The 20,896-nt window shown below is 37.3% G+C and overlaps 2 protein-coding genes across 4 annotated transcripts in view; both read left to right on the top strand.

The window, feature by feature from the left end:
• LOC111875592 (b(0,+)-type amino acid transporter 1) overlaps positions 1-17,875 on the top strand; it is a 65,870-nt gene extending 47,995 nt beyond the window's left edge. For all 3 annotated transcript variants that reach the window (XM_023871955.2, XM_023871946.2, XM_033750178.1), the window contains 11 exons: positions 1,295-1,453; positions 2,707-2,808; positions 3,489-3,767; positions 6,461-6,586; positions 9,228-9,327; positions 10,768-10,812; positions 10,901-11,024; positions 12,802-13,002; positions 14,046-14,195; positions 14,927-15,095; positions 17,510-17,875. In XM_023871955.2, coding sequence (XP_023727723.1) covers positions 1,295-1,453; positions 2,707-2,808; positions 3,489-3,767; positions 6,461-6,586; positions 9,228-9,327; positions 10,768-10,812; positions 10,901-11,024; positions 12,802-13,002; positions 14,046-14,195; positions 14,927-15,095; positions 17,510-17,574 — 1,520 coding nt within the window. In that variant the 3' untranslated portion in view covers positions 17,575-17,875. The remainder of the gene's footprint in view (positions 1-1,294; positions 1,454-2,706; positions 2,809-3,488; positions 3,768-6,460; positions 6,587-9,227; positions 9,328-10,767; positions 10,813-10,900; positions 11,025-12,801; positions 13,003-14,045; positions 14,196-14,926; positions 15,096-17,509) is intronic.
• On the top strand, positions 15,994-16,844 carry LOC117282053. Its single transcript, XM_033750181.1, has 2 exons — positions 15,994-16,153; positions 16,446-16,844. The coding sequence occupies exons 1-2, from the start codon at positions 16,148-16,150 to the stop codon at positions 16,758-16,760; spliced, it is 321 nt and encodes a 106-aa protein (XP_033606072.1). The 5' UTR covers positions 15,994-16,147; the 3' UTR covers positions 16,761-16,844.
• Positions 17,876-20,896: the final 3,021 nt, after the last annotated feature.

The raw sequence follows: 20,896 nt of genomic DNA, 5'->3' as shown, positions 1-20,896 counted from the left end.
AAAAATACTCACTCCTCCTTTCTCCAGTGTTTTCCTACAGTATCTAGCACCTAAATTATAATTTTCTAAGTGAAGATGTTCTAATTCCAGCTGTTTCATGTGATGTTCAGTAAGGCACAGTATGTGTGGAAGATTTGAATTCATGGAGCTTATTAGTTCATTTGTTTTGTTTCTCAATCCTCTTATATTCTGATGGAATATTCTTAGTACTTTATTATTCATTGAATTTAGTAGACTGCAATTACCTTTTCCAATTTCTATTGGTTCGCTTACATTATTGTCTGAAACATTAGTTTCTTTTGCAATTTCTTTTACTTGATAAACTTTACTTGCACTCTTTATCCTAAAAAATGATTCTGAACACCCATGACAACTGGAATGTGTCTGCCTTTAATGCTTCTGCAATGAGTCGCGTCAGCTTGTCCTTGCCTCGAGGATTAAGATGCAAACCATGGACAGTATGTTCGCTCCTCAATATTGAAGAGACATCAATCGCATCAATGTGGGCCGCTCCGACCTCCACAAGCGAACGCTTAAGCCGAAGATTAATCTCACTTACACACCTGTTAATCCATGGCTTGTCATGTCGCAAGAGAAGACCAACAAACCTCACATTGGTGTGACTAGTTTTCTGGGCAATGTCACTTAAATCTTTCTCAATTTGATAATTGAGGTTTCTCTCCAAACTGTTACCTGTACCTTATATTTATCAAGTATAACCTCACTGTCACCACGTTTGAAGTTTTAACATATAATAAAATGTCTCAAGCAGAATTTGTATGTAAGTTTATGATCTACTGCCATACAAAGGTTCACATGCCCAAATTCCATGTTTCATGGTCTTCAGCAGATAGATGCAAAGTACTGATTTTGCAAAGTTGCCAACTTATTGGTTTACTTTCTACAAAAAGAAATAATGTAAAAAAATTGGCATATTTTTTGAGGGCCTATTATAATATAATATTTCATGACTCTGCATTTGCTGCCATTAGTGAAGTTACTCCCACCTTAAAAGTTTACAGTACCATCATGTTGATATTAGTGATGACAGGAAATTAAAGAACAAGTATGGAGTGGCCTCAATATCATCATGTTCATACCAAGTTTCATGATGAATTGTAAAGTGATTCCAGAGTCATAAGGGAATATAAAAGACATGATAATACCATAAGAATATCATTTCCTAAGAGATGAAATTTCAATTTGGGAAGTGTTTCCTTTTTGTAAATAAATTCCTGCCTTTCTTTTTTCCCCACATTCCAGCAAGATAAAATGCCTTCTTTTTATCTGACAGATGGAACCCACCACCGTAATGCGTTACTTGCTACAAATAGTACTGAAGTTGAAATCTCACCAGGAGAAAACATGCCAAGAAAGACAATGCAGAAGATGCAGCTCAAGCGAGAGCTGGGCCTGTTCAGTGCTGTCAATCTTATTGTTGGTGTTATGATAGGTACAGTGTATTCAGGATTATATTTATTGTACATAATCACACCATTTGGCTGATGTCTAATCTAATTATATTTCCTGAATATGGTGACCAAGTGTAACCTTACAGTCTATACATGAAAAGCAATGCTTCATGGGTTTAAAACTGTATATTACTTAAATATAATTTATACCTCTAATTAAGAATGTGTGCTATAATTATGTAAAGAAGGATAAGATGAATGGGACATGTAGCTTGTATCATAGATAAGAAATGCACATAACATTTTAGGTGACAAAATTTGAAAGGAAAAGGCCACTTTAAAGACTTGGGCATATACTATAACAGATGTTCAAATGAATTTCACAGAAATAGACTGTGATGGTGTGGAGAGGATTCAACTGGTACCCAGCAAAGTCCAGTGGCAAGCTCTTATAAATACAGAAATGAACCTTAGGGTTCCATAAGAGTTGGAGATTTCCTTAAGGAGCTGAGGAACATAAAGCTTCTCAAGAATTACTATGCTTCATGAATTCTTTTATTTAGTTGCTTGAGTAGTTAACAGAGTCATGATATTATTTTGTATAATAAATCATCTGAAATTGTTACAACAGAGCAACAAATGTGGTTCACAACAAAGTTACAGAAGGAATAACTTCTCTAAATACATATTAATATCCAGTTCAGAAACTGTTATCATATACTCGTATCTACATTCCAAAACATTAAAGATCAGAATATATATCTCCGCGTATGTTTGCACACATAGACACACACACACACACATATATATATAAAATATTAATTTTGCCAATTGTTTTATATAGGTGTGAAACACTTTTCCTTATGTTGATGGAAGACTAAATTATAAGTTTCTTAAAATAAGTGCAAGCATGTTGACCTAAACAGGAATTATGATAACAAAGAGAAAATATCCATATACCTGGAGAGAATCAAAACCTGGCCACCCAGCCTGTAGCCAGTCATTTTACTGAATGAACTATCCTGGCCTATCTAACAGAACCCACAAATGGATGTTGATGAATTGGGCACCATGTGAAACACATTCTCACTTTAACATATCTGTGGCTTGTAAACACTAATGATCCTGGCTGCAGCAGTATTGTAACTACTGAGACATCAGGTTGAAAGATATGTGTCAGATGAATACACAGAGGAGTTCTAGGGATGACAATAACTTCACTAAATAATTAGATGTAAACATCAGAAGCTTTCTCATATTATAAGAATTAATATCTATTGTTTGTGTTCTGCAGGATCTGGAATCTTTGTGTCTCCTGCAAGTGCCCTCGAGAGATCTGGGTCAGTGGGTCTGTGTCTCATCATATGGGCTGTATGTGGCAGTATCTCCTTATTGGGTATAACTTTATCTATATCTTTACCTATTTCTGCAACTGAAAATTTGATTAAATATTCTAATATTTAACAAAGTTAAAAGATGCATTGGATATCAATTCTCAGGTTCCACCACTCAAAACAATGCTCCTCATTCAAAGATCTGGGGAGGAAAAAAAAAGAGAGAGAATGAGCAATTTGGCTTATTCATTAACACTTCTGAATTTTATTCATGAAATTCCCAATTCAAATTTGGTTTGGAGGTTTTGTGGCTTTTCTCAGTTCCTCCAGGTGAACAACAGGACAGTACCCTGAAACAGATGATGCCAACTTCCTTCCTGATCCTTTCCCATTTCACTGAATGTGATTTTCCTCTCTCATCACTAGATGATGAATAACTTCTGATGTAGATATAGAAATGTTATATAACCTACAATGCATTAAACTGTCAAAAATTGTGCTCATCTACTCAGCAGAACTCATCCATGATGAATTGAAAATCATTGCTGATGACTGCAGAATAATCTCATAACTTGTATGTATGTTACAAATGTACAAGAACATGACAAGAAATAACTGGCATTACCTGTAGGACGACATACTGACTTCTGCATAGTAAACATATTTTCCTTGCAATTTTTTTTCTTCAAATGACAGTGAAATAAAATAAGATTATAATTTAATATATTTTTTCCTTCCATAGGAGCATTAGCATTTGCAGAACTTGGAACAGTTGTTCCACGGTCTGGAGCAGAGTATGCATATTTCCAGGAGGCTTATGGAGGGCTGCACAGATTCTGGGGTCCATTGCCAAGTTTCATATGCTGCTGGGTGTATGTTATTATACTGAGGCCAGCTGAAGTGGCTGTTATAATACTGACATTCTCAGAGTATATCTGCCAACCATTTGCTTACCATATAAATTACATGCCTGCAGAGTCTCAAGAAATACTTAAGAAGATCATTGCACTTCTTGGCTTAGGTCAGTAACCATTTTTGTGGTACAGAGTCCTCATACCATTATTTGAGTAATACTCTTTTGTTAATATATATCAGCACAGCGTTTTTACTTTCTCACATATGTGGTATACATCAGAAAGTATTGTGATGGTGAAAAGAAATGATCTTGAGACTTTGATGAATCAACAAGTTTCCAGTGCCCTTGGATATGAGCATGTACTATATATGATAAAGTACTGTAACAGTAAACAAAAGTGATCTCAAGATCTTTGTGCATATATACATCTTCAGGTTTCATGAAAAAACAACAAAAAAAAAAAAACAAAGGCTCTTTGTATTTGCGTGTGTGCATGTGTGCACATGTGTGAAAGAGAGAGAGAGAAAGTCTGAACAGTTTGACAGATTTAATAACTATTTAGCAGCTTATCCATCCTAGGTCACTGCCCAGTTAATATGAACATTCTAGCTCGATAAATACAGACCCTCAAGATGGGTTCCAAAAATTAAAATGAAGATTTTCTCAGAAATGGCTCCAAAGATTCTGATTCACAGAGACCATCGACATGAATAAGACTCTGCAGATGGCATTTTCAGGAAAATAATGATACGTGCATTAGGTGCCAAAGTGGTTACATAATACATCTATTTCACAGCTTGCATAATCAGTGACAAATAATGATCTGTGAAAGAGCAATTGGTTTCTATTTCCACAGTAACATAGCCAAAGCCAATAATATACGAGAAAGTGTATACAGAACTATAAGGTTTATTTATGCAATATCTTTGAACCACTTTGTTTCTAAACATATTTCTGAGTTCTCCAATGCTTGGTTTTCACGTCAGGGTTGAAATACTTGTACACAAAGCACTATCAGATGTGTGGCTTTTAGCTACTGACAGGTTGGTTGGTATACAGTAGATTTTGCCAACATGTGTGTTGCCTGAAAAAGAAACCCTGGACATCAGTATTGTGCTTGAATTTCTGTAAGTCCCAGATATGAAATTCATCCCATAGAAGGCTATTGGGGTGTTTAATGATTTTTCTCATTTCCCCCAGACCACAACCATAGCCACTTCACATCCTTCCAAACTTACTGTTAATAATCATGTTACATGATGCTATATAACCTGTGCAGATGAGTAAGTTTCATGGTAGAATGATCCTTTTCCTTTATAAATGCATCTAATGACCACATCAGCACTGACTCTATGAGTGAAAGTGCCAGAATTGAGCCTAAGCCCTGCTAAATAAAGAGCATGAATACTAACAATTCCTCGACCATAATGGGCATTTTCAGTATTTCATATTATTGGCCAACAGGCATAATAAATCAAGTATTTCATTATTTTAGTAGAGTTTGTCTAAAATAAAAATGCAGATAAAGGATGGGCACTTTCATTGGTCTAATGTATAACAAAAATACCATTAAGAAATCATAGAAGCTCTTATTGGCACTAATCAGAAGATTGGTCTAGAAGTAAACACAAAGAAAACTAAGTTTATGTTGACGTCTCATCACAAGACTATGGGGCAAAATCATCACATAAAGACAGCTATTAGATCTTCAAAAATGATGAAAAGTTTATGTATTTGGGCAGGACAGTAACAAATCAAAAGTTGATTCACGAGAAAATTAAGAGCAGATTAAATCTGGCTAATGCTTACTACCATTTAGTTCAGAACCTTTTGCCTACTGTCTAAAAACTTAAAGATTAAAATATACAAAACTGTAAATTTACCTGCAGTTTTATGTGAGTGAGAAACTTGATCTCTGACATTAAAGCAATAGCACACACAGAGGGTGTTTGAGAACAGGGTGCTGAGGAGAATATTTGGACCCAAGATGGATGAAATAACAAGAGGTTGGAAAAAACTGCATAATGAAAAGCGTCATAAATTGTACTCTTCACTAAATGTAATTAGAACGATCAAGTTGAGCAGAATGAGGTAGGAGGGGCATGTAGCATACATAAGAGAGAAGAGGCGGCATGCAAACAGATTTTTGGTTGGAAGGTCAGAAGAAAGTAGACTTCCAGGAAGACCAGATATAGGTGGGGGAAAATTATTAAAATGGATATTACAGAAATAAGATGGGGTAGTGTGGACTGGAGTCATCTGCTCAGGACTGGGGCTAGTGACAGGCTGTAGTGAGCATGGCACTGAACCTTCCATGTTCCATAAAATGCTGGGAATTTCTTGTGGGGATGAGCAACTGCTGGCTTCTCATGAATGACTTGGTTCCATGAAGTTAGTTAGCTAGCCATTTCCTTCTTTAAAATTTTAGCTACTATATACTGTGATACTGATAAGAAATGCAGTCATATCTTGAGCAAAGACCATGCCAATTTCTTGCAATTCACATAATATTATCATGCTAACTACAACCCACATATTAACTTCTTCAGTGCTAAATTCGAGCCTAAACAGTGAGCACCATGATAGAACTTATGCTGTCCTCCATCCATGAAGAGCATGCAAGTGGACAGTAGAATGGGCTGACCTTAAAACATTCTACTGTACATGTAGGGAAATACCAGTGTACCAAGTGCATGTGAAAATCGTGTCATGCTTCCATCTTCCACTGTAGACGTGGGTGTGCAATGGTTAAATGTCTCAAGTTTGACTTGTTGACCCTTTCCAAGAAGTTATACCATTTGACAATTAAACAGGGCTCCAAGACTGCACTTACTGAATAATACTGTATTTATTCTCAGGTCTGTTGACATACATAAATTTCATCAGTGTGAAACTGTATGTCCACGTACAGAATATATTCACATCTTGCAAGTTGTTTGCCTGCCTTGTAGTCATCATTGGAGGTCTTTATGAACTGTGCATTGGTAAGTATATGATTAAAATTACACAGAATTATAGTATACACTAGGGTATTGTATGGTGTGAAGGAAGGAACAGGTTGTGGCCTATTTCAAGGTACTGTCCTGCTGTTTGCATGGAGTGACTGGGGAAGTCAAGAAAAATCTTAATCACAGCAGCCAGTTCCTTGGCTGAGACTCAAACAGCATACCTTCAGATGATAAATTAAAACATCTCATTGAAATCAATGTAACTTATTTTGTTGCTAAAAAATATACCAGAGGTGAACTGGTAACATCTATTATTGTATACAGCATGTAATGAATGAACGTCAATAGCAACAAGAAATCAATAATATATTAGTTACTTCACAAGTTCCCCCCTCCCATTAAATGATCTCCTAGATTGCTTGGCATATGTGTGTTGTTTCAGAAATTCTACGAGGGTCGTACTGAAAGTCATGAGCAACAATTTTTTGTAAAGTAACATGCTTTATTATTGACAAACCAAATACACCACCTCAATCTACAGACCTTTCTTTATTTTTCCACATAATCGCCACTTCTTTGTACACATTTCTCCCAGCGTTCTGGGAGTTTGAAAATTCCCCTTCTGTAAAATTCCGTTCCAGCCATCCGAAGACACTGACGCACTGCTTTCTGAATTGCCTCCCTTGTCTCAAAACGTTGTCCACACAGCTGATCCTTCACAAATCCAAAAAGATGGTAGTCGGAGGGTGCCAGATCAGGGCTATAGGAGGGGTGTGGAAGAACTTCCACCCCATCTTTGCAATTGCTTCAAATGTGAGGTGAGCAGTGTGGGGGTGGGCGTTGTCATGCAGGATGATAATGTTTCGTCCCGGACGTTTATCACGCAATGCACGATGGAGCTTGTGCAGTGTCTGGACATAAGGAGCAGCATTGATGGTTTGCCCAGGTTCCAGGAATTCGGCCAGAATAAACCCCTCTGCATCCCAGAAGACTGTGCCCATCACCTTCAAAGCTGATGGCACTGTCTTTGCCTTCTTTTTTGATGGAGAATGCAAATGGTGCCATTCCATACGCTGCCATTTTATTTCAGGCTCAAAATGGTGAAACCAGCTTTCGTCACCTGTCACAATACAGAGCAAAAAGTCATCGCCTTCTTGTCGATATCTCTGCAGCAGTTTTGAGGTGATGGTTTTTGGCTGACCTTTGTGGTCTTCGGTCAATAACCATGGGACCCAACAAGTACAAACTTTCCTATAGCCCAAGCTTTCAATCATCTTTACTGCACTGTGCCCTATTCCAAGTTTTGGGGCTATTGTGTCCACAGTCACACGTCTGTCATCTTGAATGATCTCATCCACTCTTTCCTTGTTGCATTCAGTTGAGGCTGTTCGAGGACGACCACTCCGAGGCTCATCTTCGATGCTGGTGTTCCCATCTTTAAAATGTTTCATCCATCTTCCAACACTGCTCGCACCCATGCACACACTTCCATAAGCACACTGAAGTGTCTGGTGAATTTCTGCAGTAGGGATTTCCTTTTTTACAAGAAATTCGATGACATATCACTGTTGGCCATTTTGTTAGGAGTGATACTGGTCACGTGATGCACACTATTGATGTCACAAGACACTCAAGGTTAAAACAACAGCTTGTTCCACCTACCACCATACTCTCTTTCATCTGCTGTTCCCAGGTTGTATGCAAAAAAAAGTTGCTCATGACTTTCGGTACGACCTACGTATCATGTGTGACTTCAGCTGTCAGGGCAAGGCCATTGTGAATGCTGAGGATATTCCAACATTTCAGCAAATCCTAGCCTTAAATGTAGAAGTCTCATATTAAGTTTCAGGCATGAGAACCTAAGGACTACAGTCAGAACTGACAGTAGGAATATTAAACCATATGATGCAGTGTGCAGATAATTCCTGGCATTTAAAATATTTCTTCAAGGAAAAAGGAAGAAACTGCACTCACAGTTGAATCATATGACATCTGATATCCCATTATTAATCAGCAAACATGATTGGATCTTTTGAAAGAAAAATATGAAGATATATTAAAATGCGACCTACAGTAATACCAGTGTAATGATTCCTGATTATCTGTAGATCTGAATCAGTTAGAATTACAATTCAGTAAAGACAAAGATTCAATATTAAGAACACTAAAATTACAGATATGGAAATACAGAAGTAATCCACCAGATGCAGACTCCAGTAGCACCAGCATTTAGTTTTCATAAATTTTGCATAGAGATGTTAAATATAAGAAATCAATGTCTCAAATAAAGCTCAAGTTTAATGCGAGAGTGAATTATTACTGTGATTCAGATAATCTGGTGAATACTGGCAGACAGCTGAAAAATTTAAATATATAGTCATGCCAGACTGACATAAAATATTTTATCATCTGTTGCAACTTCTAGCCAGGTCACAACTTTATGTTGCTTATTTTTAAACTAATTATTTCTTACATTCTGAAGATAAAACAAGAAGGAAGTAATTCACTAAAGACTGGTGTATACTTCTGTGACCTGTAACAGATTATGTGATAAACATTGTTTGGATGCATTATAAAATATGATTTGTATGTATGATCTGATTTTTATGTTATAATTCACTTACTCTACTGAAATACTAGTGCTTAAATACATATCTTGATTCTTCTCTTTACACAGGAAACACACAGAATCTCACAAAAGGTTTTGGGGGCTCAACTACTTCTCCCAAAAATTTAGCTCTTGCCTTCTACAGCGGTCTGTGGGCTTTTGATGGTTGGTGGGTACCTAAAAAATTAATATGAAATTTCAGGATAATATTAAAAATGCATCTTCAATGAATACTTTACTTGCTAATTAGGGGTTTATTAACAGCTCCACCTATATAGTATCTAAGGGTGGGATGGGTGAACAGTGAATTGAAAGGGTGTAGAAGTGGCAGTGACCTAATATAGTATACTTTCCCAGCATTTGTTCAGAAGGAATGAGTAAGGTTATGAAAAACCTCAGTCAGGAGAGATCTTTATTAACACAACTTCAGGAAAGGATATGATGTTTTTCACAGCCTTGTAATTCTCTAGACATGTTGCAACATTTAGGATGAAAGAATTGCCTATTTCCATTGTAACTATTTATTTCTTTTTGTAAATAATACTAAATCATGTTCTACATAAACTTTATTTCACCTATCAGATATATATCATGTTCACATGATATTTCATGTTCATGAAACATTATCATGGAAATTTCATATTGACCAATTAGTAACTAAAACGAGTTCAGCTTGTTAAGCTATTAGGACAGGAAAAGGTTTTATGTCACAAGAAACCCTTAAGATGATTTATTTCTCCTATGTGCATTCTATTATGGAATATGGTATAATTTTCTGGGGTAATACATCTAACAGTATCAATGTCTTTAGGATACAAAAGTGGATAATTAGAGTTATTATGAATGCAAAAACTAGAGACTCCAGTATGGATCTATTTAAAAATTAAATATATTGCCAATGTATTCACAATATATATACTTGATAATACTCTTTGTCATAAAAAATAAAGATCTGTACAAATCGAATCATGAGATTCATAGCTTCAGTACTAGACATAGCACAAACTTGCACCTTCCTACATCACGTTTGACAATTTTCCAAAAAGGACCCTACATCTCTGGTATCAGAGCTTATAATCATATTCCACCTCATATAAAAAGTCTGAGTAATGAAATGAAACTATTCAAACCGATGCTAAAAAGGTTTCTTCTTTCCAATTTGTTTCATTCTTTGGATGAATATTTTAACTGTAAAGTAAACTAAACACCTGGATTATACTCCCTACTAAGTAAACTTTTTTATGATACTTATAATAATGGATGTATTTATACTCGTATCTTGTTAATGCGATGGGACTTGTCTGGTTTTGTCTGTGACTAATTCCACATCTACTGGTCATTTTTGTACCACTAAGGATCAATGGAATGCTTAACTAAATTGAATTGAATTGAATTGAATTGAATTGAATTCACCCTTTTGGTGTCAGGCTTAGATTCAAAATAGACAGCTCCCAAACACAAATCAGAAACATTACTTGGTTCCTTTGCATCAATGCACTGTGAAGATTTTAAATGGATCTTGAACATCATAACAAACATAACTACAGAAATTTAAGAGTATATGACTGTCTTACAAATCCAGGTTAATGAGTTTCTTTCTACTTTACAGGTCAACTGTTACATCTGTTACAGAAGAAGTGAAAAGACCAGAAGTGTAAGCGTATGTACATGAAGCCTCTCATATCCAACTGAAGGTTTAAAATTGAGAAGTATGTTATTAAGCTATGTTCAATTTATTTCAGAAATATTCCACGAAGCATCATGATAGGAGTTCCTCTAGTAACTGCTGTGTACTTCATGATGAATGTAGCTTATATGACAGTCCTCACCATTCCAGAAATGATTGCAGCACCTGCAGTGGCTGTGGTAATTACTACAATATATTCTAATTTAATTTCATATACTCAGAAAGCTGTGGTCTCTCCAAAGTTCACAAAAGTCTATATATCCTATGGGGTTTAACTTTCAGTGGCACCACCTGTATGAAGTTAAGATTTCTGTTTCTGTTTTCTTACACTGGCTTGTGATGTAGTCACATTTCTGTAATAATATTGTAGCGAAAGCAATTCACAGTTTATTAATTTGATTATTATCATCACCTTATTTGCCTCTCTCTTTTGCAACAGTTTCTCATGCATTAAGAATATCATTTTTTAGAGTTTTAGTTTTCTGTTTTAAATGTGGAGATATGAACTGTGTTTTGCTATAAAATGGTTAATGCAATTTTCTTTTAAATATTTAAATTAATGAGTGCATAGAACTAAACAAAAGTATTATATTGTGTTTAACTTTATTTAAAGTACAATTTTTGAGAAAAATAAAATTTTGATTACAGGTAAAACTGCTAATCTATAGGAATTTGAAGAGTTCAGTTTGTGTAGGAAGGATTTTTGTACTAAATTTTAATAAATATGTTTTAATTTCTTAATATCAAAGCAAATTTATCACTCCTGGTTGATGATTAACATTGGGCCAACCTGTATCAAACCATTAACTATGTGCTTAACTTGTAGTCTGTAATGTACCTGAGCAGCCTACATCATTACATTAAATGGCAGAACACTGTCACCATAAAAGAAAGTCTTTCCTAAACATGGCAGGACATAACTAAATTCATTGAGCAGGCAGTGAGTTTGTGTATGTACACATTTGCATGGGTATGTTTTATTTCTGTTACTGCTATTTCTTTCCAGTTTTGCTTTAGAGTATGCTAATAGGAAAGTCCTACAAATGAGGACAAATTGGAACGTAACAGGACACTTCAGCTAGTATTCTGTGCTGATTGTAATTTATTAGAAGAACACAAAGATACTTCAGAAAGTCTGGTAGATGCTAAGTAAGGAATTTGGGACAGAAGTAACCACAAAGTAAATGAAACATTCATGTCTTGACACCAGAAAGCAGGACAAAATCATAATATAGAGATAGCTAACAAATGCTTCATGAATAAGGCATAATTAAACAATTTAGGAATGGTTGAAATAGATCGATATTATATCCACAGTAGTTAAGAGTAGATTAAATTCATGGAAAGCTTGCTACTGTTCATTGCAGAATCTTCATCTTCCCATTCCCTACATAAAAATCTAAGGATTAAAATACTGTAATTTGACTGATACAGAGTCCAGGCAGGTTCCGCACATTCTCTTCTTCAGCAGTAGGAGAGGATGGTCACTGGCTTAGTTCTCCATTCATTTAAACCCCAGGAAATATCCTCCAGACCTCATTGTAAAGGATGTTGGGTGTGCACCAGAACTGGTCTTGTTGTGGTGAAAATGAGAAAATCTCATCCCATTCCACAAATCAAATCTCAGTCATCCAGCTCATAGCCATTCACTTTAACCTTTAACGTCCAAAGGGCCCCCTTCGGGCCAGTGATGAGTAAGGTCGTCGTGGCCAAAGTAGCCCCTTTTGGCCAGTCGGGTATTTAAACTCTGCTAGTGGAAGCACGTGCACACGCCACTAGTAGAAGCTCATGCACAGTCCTAAATATTTATTTTTAAACGTAGTAATTACAAGACTGACTTGAGTGAAACCCTAACAGAGGAATTAAAATGATACCTAAGTGAACAACAACAAAAAGCGTATACGTATGAGTTATGCCAAACGTGTACTTTAAGTAGATGCCATAATTCTATTCCAGATTTTTGGTGATAGAATACTTGGAGTAATGAACTTTATCATTCCTCTTGGTGTAGCACTGTCTACATTTGGATGCGCTTTAAGCATCCAGTTCAGTGTCACAAGGTTGTGTTATGTGGCTGGGAGAGAGGGCCACATGGTAGAAGTGTTCTCCTACATCCACATGAGACGTCTAACTCCTGCTCCTGCAGTAGTTTCACAGGTCAGTGACATATGTATTTCAGCCTACAACATGTAGTGTCCAACAGCAGAACCTGTAGACTCAACAGTGCCACTGGACTAGACCCTGAGTCAATTTCATGCACACTCCATCCTCACAACCTATTTCAATATGATCCATTTTAATGTTATACTACTATCTCATGCTCAAGAAATTCCCAGCTTTGTACAGAAACCAAAGCTTCATTACCAAGAAAGATAGCAATATTCACACTCCCAACATGTGATCCTCAAAACTCACGTAGATTACTGTGCACACAAGAGGACTGTCATTGAATTTTGAACTAGTTGTATTCATTCCACGCTCTCACAACTTACTTCCTCTTCCCATCGACATCTAGGTTTTCCAAGTGGTCTCAGCCCTGAAGTTCTTCTGATGAAAATTCTGTACAAATCTATTTACTCTTCCAAGCATGCCACATATCCATCCTATATCACTTGCTTTGACTTTATCATTCTAATGATGCTCTGTTTTATAGTGATATAAAAACTGTTTCATTAGTGGCAAATTTTAGTTACTGAAATGTCCTTATAGTTTCAAGTACTGTTAAATTTAAACATAAATATCAGATATTCCTTGTGAGTTGAAATATAATAATAAGGTCTAAAAGTTTGTGACGATGGTATATTGCCACAAGTATTATGTTTTTGGACATTATCCATCGTCTTGTCTATTTTTTAAAAAACCCGTCCTGTTTCTTTTTCAAAACACAACGTTTCAGAGACTGGATTCTGTCCCCATCCTCAGGTAAAACCTACTTAGTTGGGTCCAATAGATAGAGCTAGCTCCTATCCGGAGATAGGGGGACAAAATACAGTCTCTGAAACGTTTGTTTTGAAAAAGACACAGGACAGGTTTTTTTTTTTTTAAAATAGACAAGATGATGGATAATGTCCAAAAACATAATACTTGAAATATAATAATTATCCATTTGACTCTATGAATAATATTTGCATTCCTGATGGTTGAAACAAATTTTGCAATGCAACAACAGAAATTCTTCCTAAAAGAAATTTTGATTTCAGGGTCTGTTGTCATTCATCTTCATCATTATTGGTGATATTACTTCACTCATTGACTTTGCCAGCTTCCTCATTTGGATTTTCTATGGGGCAGCTATGGTAGCACTCATGCTTATGAGGAGAACAAAGAAAGACGTCAAACGACCTTACAAGGTATTTTATCTAATAAAAGGTAATCACTTGATCAAAATCTGGAAACAGGACTAGCTGGCATGAGGAGTCAAATTCCATTCACGTGACAGTCGGAGAGTATCCAGAAAAGTAAGCTGAAACTAAAGCAACTAGCCCCTTGAAGCCCAATGCTGGGTACAGTTCAATAAGTAGTAAAATTCCACAGTAAACAACAATGAGGTAGACTTATCTACAAATTCACACTGAATCCGACAGTACAGTTAAGAATATCTTGCATGGGTAACAGAGCTAATCAAAGCCTGGATGCTTTCAGAAACTCTGAACCAAATGTACCTTTGGTTTAAGGTTCTCATGGTGGTGACTGTGAAAGGTAGTCTTCTGTGTTGTAAAGACATGTAGTCTGAAGTACATGGTGTTACAATCCAGAGGACCAGGACCACGCTCTTCAAAACACATGTTCACTATAATACAATGAGAATTCCAACAGCCTTGCAATAGCTGTTTACAAGACCTGAGAATCATGAGAACTCTTTTAAAAGTAGCACTCTGGCCAGTCCTGTGTTAAAAAATGGCTTCGAGGGGTTAATATTATGCGATTACTTAGGTGTGGGGCAAGATACCTGAGAGTCTTGCTAATTTATTAAGCATAGCCCATGATATAATTACAGCGTAATTTGGATTTTCGTTATAACTGTACCTATGTGCGAACAAAATTATCCATATCACAGTAGTAGCTTGTTATTTAATTTCAGGTTCCATTATGGATTCCATTATTCATTATCTTCATAGCACTCTTCTTGTGCCTGGTGCCAATCATCACAGACCCATCTCCGAGATACTTCATTGCTTTACTCTTCATTGGAATTGGAATTGCAGTTTATGTTCCTCTAGTCTATTACAGGCATCGACCTCAGTGGATGGGTGAGTTATATTGTCTCCCCGATCAAATATTATGGTGATGATAGTGAAATGAATGCACTTTATAAATATACAATATTTATGAAATGTATTAAACTCATTACTAAATATCTTCCTAAATATTTCTAGCTTATCATCAACTTCAAATATAATTATCCATTACCCATATGGATATAAGAAGCATGAAAAAAAAATTGCAGAATGTGTCAAGAAGCACCAGATTTGAACCTTGTGCAGGATACAAGCTATCCTTACTGAAGTTGTTCATGGCTTTCCTCAGTCATACCATAATTTTTCTTTCACCTTATCTGACCCTACATAATCTTCCATTTTCACCAGTGTCATTCAAATAAATAAATGAGTTTATACAGCTGTTTAGAAAGAACAAACTGTATGTTTTTTGCCATTTTATGACACTTTATCTACCACAAAATTCATCTACACCTGTATTCACTACCAACAGCAAGTACAGAAACTACAGTTCTTTTGAAATTTGTGTTTGGTCCATATCCCATTCTATCTACCTATCTTTATTCTTGTTGCTCACACCTGGATCTTACAGCATTCTTGAAACGCTTAGTTTCACTTCATTTTCTTAAACCTAGACAGCAGGACTCCTTGGATGGGGCCGCTATATACTGTATGTCCAAAAAGTATCCGACTTTATTTTTTGCCGCTGTAAGTAATGGCCAAAGGGGTGGGGAAACTGAGCGTAGTGGTAGAAGGGACTTTCATGCCCATGCATGATTTTTTGCTGACTCGCAACACTGTCGGATGCGTCTGTGGCTGCCAGATAGCGAAGTGTAACATGTGTTCGTTGCATTCTCGTTTCGCTCAAGATGACAGAATGCTTGGAGCAGCGATACTGCATTAAGTTTTGTCAGAAACTTGGGGATACCCAAAATTCAGCAGACTTTCGGTGATGATGCAATGGGGGCCACTAAAATTAAAGAGTGGTTCAACGGCTTTAAACATGACCGTATGTCAATGGACAGTGAGCAGCATTCTGGGAGACCGTCAATGCTGATGTCATTGAAAAAGTGCGGACATTGATCATGCAGGACCGTCGTTTNTGTGGCTGCCAGATAGCGAAGTGTAACATGTGTTCGTTGCATTCTCGTTTCGCTCAAGATGACAGAATGCTTGGAGCAGCGATACTGCATTAAGTTTTGTCAGAAACTTGGGGATACCCAAAATTCAGCAGACTTTCGGTGATGATGCAATGGGGGCCACTAAAATTAAAGAGTGGTTCAACGGCTTTAAACATGACCGTATGTCAATGGACAGTGAGCAGCATTCTGGGAGACCGTCAATGCTGATGTCATTGAAAAAGTGCGGACATTGATCATGCAGGACCGTCGTTTGGCCATCTGTGAAATTGCTGATGAGGTTGGGATCAGCAGAGGTTCCGCAAACACAATTTTAACTGACGATTTGGGCATGCGAAGAGTGGCGGCAAAATTTGTGCCCAAGCTGCTTTCGCCGGAGCAGCAACAACTCCGTCTTGAGGTCGTGCAGGACATGCTGGAATGCGTAAACAGGGATCCTGAGTTCCTGAAGACTGTGATCACTAGTGACAAGTCGTGGGTGTATGGATATGACCCGGAAACCAAGGTCCAGGCATCACAATGGAAGCATCCAACATCCCCGAGGCCCAAAAGAGCATGACAGATTCCGAGTAATACAGCTTTTTTTCGATTACCGGGGTGTTGTGCATCATGAGTATGCAACACTAGGCCAGACTGTCAATAAGGAGTACTACCAAGAAGTCCTCCACCATCTTCGTGATGCAGTTCAGCGCAAGAGACCGGAGCTGTGGGACGCACGCCACTGGCAGCTGCATCATGACAATGCCCCAGCTCATTCATCACACCTGATCCAGGGTTTTCTGGCCAAGCACGGCATTCTGCAGGTTCACGAGGCTCCCTACTCTCCTGACATGGCTCCTTGTGACTTCTGGCTGTTCCCGAGATTGAAGACACCGCTAAAAGGCTGCTGTTTTGACAGCCACGAGGACATCATACAGAATGCGACAGTGCAGCTGCACGCCATTCCAAAAGAAGCCTTCTAGAATTGCTTCCAGCGATGGAAAGACCACTGGGCTAAGTGTGTGGAGTCACAAAGGGCCTACTTTGAAGGCGATTAGGTATTGTAACCACCCAGATACAGAACCTTTTTTCCCGGCCCAAGGTCAGATGCTTTTTGGACAGAGTAGTACACATGACAACACAAACACAGAATACAGACAGACATCCGTACCTTGAGTGGGATTTGAACCCACAATCCCAGTGTTCAAGAGGGTGAAGTCATTTCAAGCTGTAGACAATGGGACCACTGACCACATCACATTAGTAAGATAATATTGTTTTTTATTACATGTTGTTGACATACATGTGTGTCTTGTTCTTCTGTTTCAGATAAGTTTACCTACTTTATACAAGTCCTCATGGAGGTAGTGCCCAGCGAGCAAAGTTTTGACTAACACTTTAATACTGAGAATTTATCATCAAGACAGTTTATGATCATGGAACTGAGCGCTCTTATACAAAACTCGGGAAATTTTGAAATTCAATGTGTACAACTGTGTGAATAAATCAATATTTCACATGTAAACAAAACATGCTTTAGAGTAACAAGTTCAATGCATGAATAATGTTAAAATAATTTAAAAGACTACTGTATATTGTAACTGGAAAAGGGGGGGGGGAGCTCCTGAGAATTATGTTGAGCTTGAAATTTCTGCTGAAGTGACAACTTAAAAAAAATAAAAGGAAATATTTTTATATGTATTATATAGTATTTTATGGCTGCCATATGTTTCAGAGTGAGCTTAATTAAAGCTACAAAGATAAACTGTATAATCATGGCGATTTTGCTAAAATAGAGGTTGCAAAGTTGGCTCATCAAACCCAACGATTTGCAGTGTGCTGCACCCGAATTATTTGTTGACAGTTTTTTAATCAACTGGTAAATGAATTGCTAAATTTTCACTGCATCTACATACATAAAATCCTTGTCATCTTCAGCAGTACATTTTCACCAGAAGGCTTCAAATTGCAGCTTTACAGTTCCCCTGTTGGCCAAGCAGAGAATCACTGCTGTACATAACATTGCCAGTAGGTTGCGAGTGTGAGAGGGGAAGCTCAACTTTAAAGCTTACTGTGAAACAAATGAAGAGGCTGGAAATTTTCTCAAACATCTTAGAATTCAAAGGGTGTCATATAATCCCACCGTTAGTCCCTATCCTAACNCATAGTGGATAAGTAAATAAATTAATCTGTGGTCACTAGGCTAAACATAAAAGGGAGGAAAGAAGAAGAAAATAATCCAGAATTATTTATTTTCCTTAATTCTTCTTCTTCTTCTTCTTCTTCTTCTTTTTTCTTCTTCTTCTTCTTCTTCTCCTTCTTCTTCTTCTCATTCGTCAGATTAGGAATCATTTCGCGGGCCGGATAGAACCTATCAGGGGGCCGCGTCTGGCCCGCGGGCCGTACTTTGCCCACCACTGGTCTAGATAATGTGGGACCCTCAATGTCTCACAACCCTATGGGCGTTCACGGCCTGGTACAGGGATAGCTTTACTTTTAGTTTTACTTTTTTTTTACTTAAACTGTTGTGTACCAATAGTACCGTCCCTATGTCTTCCAAACATCCCACCCAAAGTTGCTTTCCAACTAAACTATTTTCCTCTCACAGTGTGTTTCCTTAGTGAATGGTAAATTCAAAATCTGTCTAAACTTCCTTGCCTTATAGTGATCCTAAGAATGATGAGTATATGTGATAAAGTTCTGTTTTATGAATTTTTCTCAACGCTGAATTATAGACTGTACGCAGTAGCGTAGGTGGTTGAGGGGTTATGCTACAAGATGGTAGGTCGTGGGTTCAAGTCCTGATGAAGTCATTGGATTTTTTTTTTTTTCAGTTGACCTAATCCTTCCAGCGCACTAGGCCCTGGGTTTTACTCAGCCTCTAACAGAAATGAGTACCAGGAATTAATTAAATAATTTTCCTGGGGAGTAAAGCGCGGCCGGTGCGTAAGGCTGACAACCTTACCGCCATCTGTGAGCCGATTGTCTAGATAATGTGGGACCCTCAACGTCTCACAACCCTATGGGCCTTCACGGCCTGGTACAGGGATAACTTTACTTTTTTACTTTTTTACATTACAAGCCAAGTTAACCCCCCATATAAATTCCACCAGGTAGTACAAAAAATTACTGCTACAGCTGTCTAACGTCCTTTCTTCTTTGATATTCCCTCATATTTCCTGCTACCATCAAAACAGTGAGGTCAGAATTAGAAGATGAATACAGATTTTTTAAAGTAATAATTGGAATTGAGGATGGAGTTCCACCGGACTCAAGAGGCCCTAAACTGGCTCCAGAAACGTTACTACTGTGTCTACACAATTTTGTTAGCAATGTCTGTGGAGGTCCCTCCAGGATATGACAGGAGCAGTCAGGATGGCTAAGGACTAGTCTTCAATGGGAATGAGGAAGAAATTTTCATTGTTTCTTTCAATCCCACCAAAGACCAACTGCTACCCCTCCCCACACTATACACAATCTACAGTGTTTTCATTTTCAGAACTCACTCATTATCTGCCATCTACATTCCCTGTCTACCTACCACAAACCTACTCTTTGCAGACCTCCACTTAGCAACTAACCCAGTCTACTTTTGAGTGGCTGGAGAGATCCTGTTTGTAAGAAGTTCTCTCACATCTCTTCTGTGGGCAGTATGATAGGAAGAAAGGAGAACTTCAGCAAATGCTAACTTATTGTTCTTGAATGTGTCACGTTCTGTGAAGCTCCCCTGAAAATAGCACACCACTGTGTCTCTGGCAATTCTATGCAGCATCTGCAACAGAATGGAATATGAACACACCCAATAAAACTTCTGTTACCAATCAAATTGCAAAGAAGAATTGCTGTGAGGAGGAACTTAACTAAATTGGAACAGTAACAAATGGTAAAACACTTTTACTTAAAACATGAATACGCATATATTAATAATACAAATTACTATAATATAAAAGGGGAAGTAACTGTTAATGATCTGATGTATAAAATTTGTTTAACATTTTTAACAAGGATTATTACAGTTTTTGGAAGTTACTTTAATTAACATAGATTCTATAAGATATAGTGACCCACCTTCACCTTCATCAATGATTAATTATGTGAGTACAAAAGAAGAGTGTTTTTGTTTCTTTCTTACTTTTCCACTAACATTTTGTGTCTCTTTGCTGAGAAATGTGCAGTGAAAAGAGAAAGACAAAACGGCAACAACTTTACACACCTTGCACGTAATGTTTCATGAGTCCCACTGCACGACACTCTTGAAAAATCTGTAGTCTCGCAGGAAATTTGTAAATATTTCAATAATATGAAAACTGGGCAGGTAGGTGTAGCAGCACCATTTCACAATTCACTCAGAGTGTGCGAAATCTTGGGCAATGTCCATCTGGTTGTCAATATGTTTGATAATTGCAACTATGGCCTGAAGCACCTGCAGCTGCAAAGAAAATAAACAATTCTTCTGTAAAGCACACCAAGTTCATGACATGATGCAAACATTTTAAATTCACTAAAGCATATAGGAAACACAAAGTAGCATGAAAATGAATAAAATAATGCTAGGATACAGTTCTTAGTAAATATAAAGAATTCAAAAAATGGTTACAAAACAATGACAAGTTTCCTTTTGACTATTTTCTCCATGTACCATGCAATGGTGGCAATGTTTTAAACTTCTGCGACAAAACTTCGCTCGTAGATCATTTCCAGTAGATCAGTAGTTAG

The sequence above is a fragment of the Cryptotermes secundus genome, unplaced genomic scaffold, assembly GCF_002891405.2.
Source record: "Cryptotermes secundus unplaced genomic scaffold, Csec_1.0 scaffold1078, whole genome shotgun sequence".
NCBI lineage: Eukaryota > Metazoa > Arthropoda > Insecta > Blattodea > Kalotermitidae > Cryptotermes > Cryptotermes secundus.
The sequence above is the reverse complement of the archived record's forward strand: the minus strand, read 5'-3'. Positions and strand labels throughout refer to the sequence as shown.